The 10,169-nt window shown below is 41.5% G+C and overlaps 1 protein-coding gene across 1 annotated transcript; it reads left to right on the top strand.

Moving 5' to 3' along the window:
* Positions 1-3,110: 3,110 nt before the first annotated feature.
* Positions 3,111-10,039, top strand: rhebl1 (Ras homolog, mTORC1 binding like 1). Its single transcript, XM_035386862.1, has 8 exons — positions 3,111-3,562; positions 4,130-4,201; positions 4,667-4,734; positions 6,583-6,665; positions 7,072-7,128; positions 7,245-7,292; positions 7,649-7,730; positions 8,256-10,039. Exons 1-8 carry the CDS (start codon positions 3,511-3,513, stop codon positions 8,346-8,348), a joined length of 555 nt encoding a protein of 184 aa, XP_035242753.1. The 5' UTR covers positions 3,111-3,510; the 3' UTR covers positions 8,349-10,039.
* The last annotated feature ends 130 nt before the right edge of the window (positions 10,040-10,169 follow it).

Here is a 10,169-nt window from a genome sequence, read left to right as displayed (position 1 = left end):
ACTGTGAAGTGTGTGTGAATTTGTCTGTGTGTGTCAAGAGTGTATGTGTGTTGAGTGTGTGTGATTTTGTGAGGTTGGGTGTGTGTGTTTGTGAGTGTGTGTGTGTTTGTGTGTCTGTGTGTGTGGAGACCATGTGCAATACTATTACTCACATGTGGAGATTATGCAGGCAGGTCTGATTTTGGTGATGATGGATTTTGGTAAACTCTCAGTATCAGCTTGTCCACATCACTGTTTTTAAAAAATTTTTTTTTTTTTACCATTTTTGTTTCTTCCAGTCAGTTCAGCCATTAATGTTTCATGTTTCTTTAGGCACACTGAGCCAATGAGAGAGTATTGTGGTCATTCATTTATTTTGTCATATGTGTATGTTTTTGTTCAACATTTTAAGACTGTGACTTTAATATGATGAAATGTCTCTTGAAACCACTAGACGATCTTTTCTTTTAATATTTTAAGAAATTCCTGGTTTTTGTTTTGACCAGCATCAGTGCTATTTTTGAAAACAGCTGGTGGTATGAAAATTGCATTCTCAATGCGGAGGAGTTTGAGCTTTCCCTGGTCTTCTGAGAAGCAGGTTGGTGTAATGAGTGTAAGCTACCAGCAGGTGGTGCTGGCTAAGTACACCAACCTGCTTCTATGCAGTGGCAGCTCCAGCTTTTATGCACTGCAGGTACAATTTCTTTCCCCGTGCTATAAAACAGGATATTTTTTAGTCAGCTCAGTTCAGTACGGTGTGTTCCCGTAACCTTTGGTCTCAAACTCAGCAAGCTAATCACATTTCTTGCTGCGCAGTGTCGCTGGTGAATGCTGCAGTTCCAAGCTCACTACAAGCCTACCCCCTTCACAGACGCTGGAGGCAAACCATTTGCACTTTGGGTAATGACATAACAGAATGATTAGTGGTTAGATTTTCACTGCCTGCAAAAAGGTGTTGTTTCGTAGGAGTTCTGATTCAATGTGTAAAAAAAACAGTTGGTGGAGGCAAAATGTTTGCACAGTGGTAATGATGATTGACAATTATTAGAATGTAGTTAAGGTTTAGATCATTTAAAACCTGTTATTTCGGGTAAATTGGATTCAATGTTGAAATGGTAAAAATGACCTGCCGGCCTACAAAAATGTCTCACTTTACAGAAGTTGTAATAATAATTCTATACGGAAAAGAGGCGATGGTTTTAAGTATCTGTCAGCCAAGCTTCTTTAATCAGGGTTTAGTGGAAGATAGACCTGGAAGAAAATGAAATGGTTGTTTCAGAATGTGATGTGATAGAGTTCAGCCATTTCTAAAACACTGAGCTTGTCCTTAATGGTTACTGTGTAAAACTATATATTTAGTTATTCTGACTTCTCATGTATGTATAGGCTAGTAGTATTTGTAGTTGTTTCGATATGACCTTGAATACCACAACAGAAAGTGTCAGATTTCTCAAAGGATTGTACCTGTAGGATGTTTCTTATTTTTTTACTTTTTGTTTTTGGTGGGGGGGGGGGGGGGGTTGTTTTTATGTATGCAAGGAAAACATTCAATAAATACGTGTATTTTCTTTTGCTTTTTAATGTTTTGTTCTGCTTGGCCTCATTTTCTGCATGTTTGTGTGGTATGTGACGGTCATGTCTGGAAGTTGGAAGATGAATATGGATGAATACCGGTGTATCTGGATGCATCTCTATTTACAATTATTAGAATATTCCACCCACATTTTCATACCTGCATAATAATTTGTACATGTAAAGGTTATATAGATATGTATAAACACAGGTGCATGTTGTCTTTTAACCTCTAAGGAACTTTGCCAGGCTTTGGAAGGCGCCATCTGGTGGCTTTAAGCGAAATTGCATCCATAAGAATCCGGTTGACTGATCTTTGCATGCAGAGTATTAATAAAATGTTACGTGAGATGGAGGGGAGGGATTTGAGTGATTTTTTTAAAATGTGCTGAATGCACATGCTGTGATGTGCATTCAGCACATCTGTGTTCTGATACTGTGTAACTTAGATGCAACAGGTAAAAGGTATGTATGTACACATATAGTTCAAGAATAACTTTAAAACTTAATCTGTGAAATTGTACATTTTTCTGTTTTCAGGCACTTTTCAGCAATATTTTGTGGCAAAATAGCACACAAAACTACAGTCATTGGCAGTGATGTGAAAACCTTTCAAGTGCAGTTTGTGTCGGTAGGCCATCCTGAGGGGTAGATCTATTTGCCAGAACACTTATTGCAACATGTTTCTGAATTCTCTTTCTCAATGCGCACACAGGTTCCTAGAGGCCCACTTATAACACTCATCATCAGCCCATTCACTGTCTTGTGTCAGCAGCTAGCTCCTAATACCCCCCTGGCAAGAAAAAATGCTTTGTCCTCTTTTGCTGTTCCAACTGAAGGATTGATTTTAAATTATGTTATCTCAAAGGATCCCACAAAAGATGACATGCATGCCTAGAAGATGAAAAGAGGAAGGGGGCACTGGGAATAATTGTCTAACGTAGCCTATTATCCTATTTCAAATACAGGGAACTGTTAAGAGTCACATTGCAACATTTCTTCTGTATGGATGAAGTGCACACACATCTTAAATTTCTGCATTCTATATGTATGTTATTGATATTTACTATTTTAAGTTGAAGACAAGGCATTGATTTGCATAACTGCTGCATCAAGTAATAGTTTCATTATTTCATTATTTACAATCACTTTCGTCAATTTCAATTCATGTTCAATAAAAAGAGGAAACTACGATTGTATATACATGTGAGACTGCAAACATAGAGCCATCTCAGGTTGCTTTATCTGCAAACAAACACTGTATGCATTACAATACTGGTTTTACTGAACAGTTTATGACAAAATTATTTAAAACCGTCACGAAGACTTGCTGTGGGTTTGACGAGCTTGGCGCACAGACTCAAAACGTAGGCTGTAGACGTATTTCTTTGAATAAGATGTTCTTTTGTAATATCGGTGTGTTTGCATATGATATAAAAACGCACTTTATTTATGCATACATAAGTACAGAAAATGCTAAATTGTCGAAGCCTTTTGCATAGCAGTAAATTTCTTCATTCCCGAGAGACGATCCCCAGAGGATCAGATCTGGGCTCGGCCTCAACGACGCATGCCCTCTGACGTCTGCAGTTTTACGACGGTGTGCTTGCCCAGTTTTCGACAGTAAGAGTTGTGCGCAGTACTGCCGTGAATAGGCTGTTTTTGTTTTGTTTCTTTTGTTGTAAAAACTAAAAAGTTATTAGTCATAAAATAATACGACGAGAGGCAGTGGTATATACAATATATACACTTAATACAGATATTAATAGATTTCGCGAAAATAGTCCATTAAGGTCTCGAGCGCAGCTTGAGGCCCGGCGGACAACGAGCTCGAGCGGCTTCTAAAAAGTTTGTTGTTGTCACGTGACACGAGGCGAACGTGGCGATAAAAGTTTTTCTTTCAAAATTTAAGAGCACATTTGATTTCATATTTATTTTAGTAGATAGATATTTTAAAGCATGCCTCAACCGAAGTACAGGAAGATCGCCGTGTTGGGATACAGATCCGTAGGTGAGTGCAACATTTGGGGGAAGCTGGCTCGATCGGTAGCTAGGTAGCTTGCTATGCTATTGTTTTGTCATCTAGCACGCATTATTAACGAACTTGTAGCTAGTTAGTTCTCGAAAGTGCTCACGGGTAACGTTGGTTATTATGGGAAGCTACAACGTTTATTTGTTTAGAATGAAGTGAAAACCAAAATGTAAACACAGTTCGCCATCTTACGCCGAAACTTGGCAAAGTTTTCCCACGTTTCGAAGTAGTTATTAAGCTAGCTAAGTACTGGTCAAAGGAGCGCTGATTTTATCTTGCTCGCGGGCTAGCCGGCTGCTACAAAAACAAGTTCGACCTTGCAACGTGGGACAACATTGGGACATACGTTAGAGCTTGTGACATAGAATAGGATCAGTTGCTTGCTAGTGTAAAGTGATCCTGTTACATTATTTTAATTCAACTGCTAGTCATATAGCAGCTAGTTACACAGCTAACTAATTAGTCGTGTGGACCAATATGAGTTTCGGTGGACTGTTGTTGTTGTATCTGTGTGCAAGTAAAATACTAATCCAATATTTTTTCCAGGCAAATCTTCACTTACAATCCAGTTCGTGGAGGGACAGTTTGTAGATTCTTATGATCCAACCATTGAGAACAGTGAGTTTCCTTTTTGTGTGCAGACTCAGCAACATTACTGATTTGTATAGCTCTTATCCAAGGTTGTTTGCCTAGTTTCTGTTTCAGGTGCTTAAGCCTTGTTTTCATATGGTATTTTTACTGAAGATATTTGGATTTAAATATGTTGCCCAAAGACATTGACACCCCCACCGGCCACATATTCAGTTGCACAAATCAGTAAAATTATAGGTGTTGACTGTGCTACACAGTGATAAATACAGATTGTATTCATACACAAAATACTCATTTGTAAATTTTGTGAGGTTGACTCCTGTTGCATATTTATCAGCAGTGTTCCTCATGGTAGCTGGGTTAACTGGTGGCTGTTCACGTTTCGCAAGACCAGTCACATTATGAATGTAGCATGAAAATGTGTTGCTCTTGTTATGACTGCTAGAATCTCAATGTATGCACCTGACAATGTCTCTCCCCTTCTTCCACAAGCCTTCAATAAAATGGTGTCCGTCAACGGCCAGGACTTCAATCTGCAGTTGGTGGACACTGCAGGACAGGTATCAGTGAGATTTAACATTCATTAACTTGTACCTCAATATCTGGCCATACTGTAGAGCGGTGTTTCCCAAACTGTCAGGTGGGTCTTGAAAGGAATTGACACAGGTCACAAGATAACACACGAAAGCAGCTGAAACTCCTTCCGTTGAGATTCACGCCAGTCAATTAAAAAACTATGCTTGCAGTTGCAGTGCACTAGTCACAAAGTGCATGCACTTGTTCAGATTTGTATTAAAAACCTTTGAATCCCGTACTTCAGCATGTGTCCAGCTACATGTAAATAAGGTCACAGACCTTTAAGGTCATGGTATTTGGTGATTAAGTGTGTCATATTCTTGTGAAGTTTGGGAATCACTGACTTATAGTAGGGGAAGGCAACCATGGTGATATGCATTTGCATATCAGTCTAAAACATTTCTGGAATGGAGCAATAGCTTTTGGCTGCATCCAAACTTCAAAACCTTTGGAGGTACATGCAGGTGTGTCACTCAAATTTCTGTTTCTTGATGGAAGCAGAGAAAATTGCCTCTGTTTTGAGCGTTCCAAAATGGCTTCTGTGGAGAGGTAACTGTTAATTTAATTAATCTGGATAGGAATAAGTAAGGGACATTTGGAAGCAGGATTGGGCTGTAGCAGGGGTGAGCGTATCCATTCCTAGAAGACTGGTGTGTATGAGGGTTTTTGTTTCCATTTTCCATTTTCCATCCTCCGGCTCGATAAGATTATTTGATCTGTACACCAGTGTTCACTTGTAGATTAGACGACAGCGAAAGTTTCATATCAGTATAAAGTAAAGGGTCTTGGCTCTCACACATTGGCTTATCTACACATAGATAGAATGTCAGATTGTGCAAGTGATGGTGATATTTTGCTCATTAATTGCAGTGGTTGGCATGAAAGTCTGAAGTTGGCATGGCACTCCTTACCCACCCCTGCGCTGCCCCCCCCCCCCCCCCAATTTCTCTTATTGTGCCGCTTTCTGCCTGACTCGGTTTAAAATAAATAGTTAAAAAATTTAAATAGTAATAGTTTGATGCATTAATAATATTAATAATGAATGACTTCATGCACTTCACAAAACTCTTTCCCTGTAGTTAGACATATCCCATGCAATAACAAACCAAACTTTTGTGAATCTGTGGGAGATATGAGCGTTTCAAAGTGTGCAGTATCACCAATAAACTAGTTTGCGGGGTGGAACGTCTTGTTAACTTTTTACTTAAGTCAGTTACAAGCTCAGTAATTAAAAAATTAGGTCCTTGAAAAGAATCATTGAATATTTGAATTGGAAACACCATAGGATCCCCATCTGTGTCTTTGAAAGTATGGAAGAGCCAGGGCATACAAGAGAAAACCAACAGACAGGGAAGAACGATGGGAATGTAAGAGCCAACACAAAAGGGGAACCAGGAAGTAACAAGCTGCACTTGACTGTGTGGTCAGGCAGGAAGGGGTGCCCGGCACCACAGTGGAAACCGAAATGAACCGACCAAACTTGACCATTAGGTCGAGCGGGGAGGAGCGGTCAGGAGCGTTAGAGACGCTGGAGAAGATGAGAACCGAATCGACGGGACGGAGAAGGGGCACTTCTCGAGGGGATTAACGCATGTGCTAAAGCTAGCAGGGCCATACTAAAAGCCTAACGCTTGAGTCACGGACAGCCTGGCCCTTGAGTTTAGTTAATGGATTAAACCCGCAGCTGCTTTGTTAGAACAGACCTGTTCCCATTGTTACAGGCGTCAGGAGGGTGATCGCTAAGGCCTCGCTAACATTGCCTAGTTTGTCCAGATGTTTGATCGTTGTCACTGGCTAATTAGCGATTGTGTCATTTCCCTCTATCTGTGCAGGACGAATACTCCATTTTCCCTCAGTCTCACTCAGTGGACATCCACGGCTATGTGCTGGTCTACGCTGTCACCTCCATGAAAAGGTTGGTTTCATGTGCCATTGCTGGACCTTGGCGTCGGTTGGTTTCTTGTGCCATTGCTGGACCATGTACTCCGGCCCGAGCGCTATTGGGGGAAATGGTCACAGTCAGTTCCGTCACGTAATTGTGTGAACCGCACGTATGCTCAGTGTTTCCGTTAATTATGTCTTTTGTTGGGCCTCACACTGCACGTGCAGCAGTCTGTTCCCTCCTGCTGTCACTGGGTGAGCTGACTGTGAATTTTTATGAATTTGCATATTGGTTTAACGCTCTTTCCTTCCCCCCACATCTCTCTGTCTTTTATCTGTCTTTTTCTCCCTCTATCCCCATGTCTCCCTTTTCTCCCCCATCCATCTCTCTTTCACTCACATTCTTTATTATCTTTATTACCTGCCCCCCCTCTCTGCAGTTTCGAAGTGGTTCAGGTCCTTCATGATAAGCTGCTGGACATGGTTGGGAAAATACAGTGAGTTTCCTAAGCCAGAGAGTCTGGCTTCAAAGCAATTCATGCATCTTGTGCCACAATCTTCATTTTAAATGAAGACCTTTGTTCCCCAAAATTAATTTCCTGGTTTTTCCCAGGGTGCCAACTGTTCTTGTTGGGAACAAAAAGGATCTTCACATGGAAAGGTGAGAGCGACCGTTGAACAAAGGTAACGGTAATGATACTAACGGGCTTGACCCAGTGAACAGGACTGTTAGCTGAGATCAGTACAGAACTAACTGACATCCTAAGCATTTTAGTCTCTGGGACTTTTGAGGCTTCATCTTCATTACTTTGGTGGCTGATGCATGCCACCTGGCTTTGGTGCACTTAAAGGGGAATTACGCGTTTCTCCCAAAGATATACGAGGGGAAAAAAATAGATTCAAATGACACCAACGGTTGTTGACGTGAGAAAGCTTATACCCGCGAATCAGTGGAGTTCCCCTTAGCGGGCGGAAATGCCTCGAGCCCCCAGCACTGAGCCCCTGTCGTTTCCGCAGGGTGATCAAACCGGAGGAGGGGAAGAAGCTCGCGGACTCCTGGGGCGCCGCGTTCATGGAGTCCTCCGCCAAGGAGAACCAGGTAAACCCTGGCGCCAGGGCGCGCTCCCGGCCTGGTCGCAGCGGAACTCCGTCAGGTCGTACTCTGGCACGTGCACGTTCACGGGCATCGATGCGGCTCAGTTGCACAAAATGATAAAAATCCAGCCGCTGCCGGATGTCTGGGTTTTAGCGTAGCGATGTTCCACAGCCTGCCATCGGATCCCACTGCTTTTTTTAATTCACGAAGGGACTTGGTTTAACTTGCTTTGTGCTTTCTTGCAGACGTGGCAGGTGTTATGTGTGTCGCAAAAAGTATTTCCCTCTTGCCTTTGAAATATTTGGCATTAAAATGGTATCAGTTGATGGGATTAGTCTATGATTACACTTAGCAAATCAATCCTGACTAAATGTCATTGGCCGACCCGATGACCAGTTCTTGGATGGTGCTATGAAAACTAACTGTTAATTGTTCAAACTGTGGAAATAAGAATTTGTGGCTGTGCTGTCCTGTAGTGTGAACCAGAGCTTTTTGAACTCATTTTTCACTTCATGGTCTCTGTTATAGACAGCTGTGGAGGTGTTCAAGAGGATTATTTTGGAGATGGAGAAGGCGGATGGTAATGCCCCCGCAGAGGATAAGAAATGCTTCGTGATGTAGAGCCCCTGTTGGAAACAGCAGTGGAGACATCCCCACTGCTCCCTCACCCAACCCGTTCATCACCAGCCTACCAATCACAGCCCACAATATCATAGAACTACCACCAGCCATCCAATCACTGTGAACGCTGTACAAGAGCTGACCAATCCTGACACCAGGCTCTCCTCATCTCGGTAGCCTTTTTACCAGACTGAGTAACCCCCCCCCCCCCCGCAATAGTCGTCTAATCAGAGTTTTTTCGCCAGTGGATACGCAGCTATTTGTCTGCCAGGTTGGGTGGTATCAAACAGACCTTATCAGATCCTGATTGCAACTGCCAGGCCCAGGTGTACCACAGGAACCTCAAGCCAGTGTTTTAGGTTTTTTTGTAGTCTGAACCAGTTAACCCTGGTCAACACAACATTGTTTCCAGTTCATCTTGAAGCAATCCACGAGGCCAACGTGTTGGGAGTTTGCATGTCAACCAATGATTTTGAAAAAGAACAGCTGACTTGGTTAATTCATCTAGCCAATCCTGCCTTAGACACTGATAGAAGCAACCAGGACTCTTGAGACTCAGATATTCAGATCAGGGCAGTTTATCCAATTTTGGGATACACTTCAGAAAAGAGAGTGACTGACAGTTCTCATTAAACATTACACATCTGGCTTACATGTGAACTCACGTGAAAATGTATTCTAAGTATTGGTAAAATTATAATCTGAACGAATCAAAAGATTGGAGTCCTCTCCTTTGTGTTCTTGCAGGCAGAATGATAGGTGTCTACAGATATGCCCGCTCGAAAAGTAGGCACAGAATTTAGTTTATAGAAAGAGACAGTATTGTATACGATTCCTTCCCTGTGGAATATACCGGTTGTGTAAAGAAACAATGTATTTCTGCTTTGCTTTTGTCTCGTCTCTCTAAATAACAAAATATCTTTTTATCCTTTAGATTTTGATATTCTTGAGTTACTGGTTGGTAGGTGGCTCTTCTGGTTGTTATTGGGAAAAATAAGATTGTAGTTGTAATGTGTGAAATCGCCCCTGATTTACAATTAAGAAAAGCAGATAATTTCACTTCTGTAGCAACATTAGAAAGTCTTGCATAACTAATTCCCCAAACAGGACAAAACAGACAGGGGTTTAATAGAATCATCATCATTGTTGGTCCTTTAGAAACCAAGCAATTGTATATTAAATTATGTACATAATTACACTGCTATTAAATACCTAGTTGTGCTTTACAGTTTCAGGTAAACTGTTATGTATATTAAATGGACATGGTAATTGACCTCTTTAACCCACCTGCGTCTAGTTTGATAGACACAAATCAAAGACAGAATTGTTTCTTGCTCTGCTTGAAATGATGTACCTATTTTTGGTATTTTTGTTTTGCCGTGGTTTATCTTTTAATCAGGAACAGCTCTTGAATATTGAAAAAGTGATTGTTGGTGGTGGAGGGCAGCATTTGTGCTGGTGATGCCGTGTTCTGTGCCTTACCCTCACACACACACACACACACACACACACCTCAACCTGGCTTTCCTCCGTGACTGAAGGTGCATTCTGGGGTTTCTCTCTGGTGACTTGAACCGGGGACCTACTGGTGTTGCGCACCTCAACACCAGCTCCCCCTCCCCCTCATCAACACAAATCTTGCTGTAAACAGTTTTGTATATATAAATAAATTCTTTACTCCTTTGAAAGCCTTTCACTTGTGTGTGTGCATCTGTCTTTGATTTAATTCTTCAGTGTGCACGTGAGCCAGTACACAGTTAATACTTCAGTACAGAGATGTTGCATGCGGTACGATGTGATGTATATTATGTAATAAAGCAT

The sequence above is a fragment of the Anguilla anguilla genome, chromosome 13 (assembly GCF_013347855.1).
Source record: "Anguilla anguilla isolate fAngAng1 chromosome 13, fAngAng1.pri, whole genome shotgun sequence".
NCBI classification, from domain to species: Eukaryota; Metazoa; Chordata; class Actinopteri; order Anguilliformes; family Anguillidae; genus Anguilla; species Anguilla anguilla.
This window is presented reverse-complemented; position numbering and strand designations above follow the sequence as displayed.

Bases quoted from the DNA above. Each gene is read 5' to 3' on its own strand.
- rhebl1 (XM_035386862.1), top strand. From the start codon at position 3,511: ATGCCTCAACCGAAGTACAGGAAGATCGCCGTGTTGGGATACAGATCC. The intron at 4,735-6,582 runs GTATCAGTGAGA...CTATCTGTGCAG, and splicing joins TGGTGGACACTGCAGGACAG to GACGAATACTCCATTTTCCC. The intron at 7,129-7,244 runs GTGAGTTTCCTA...GGTTTTTCCCAG, and splicing joins GACATGGTTGGGAAAATACA to GGTGCCAACTGTTCTTGTTG.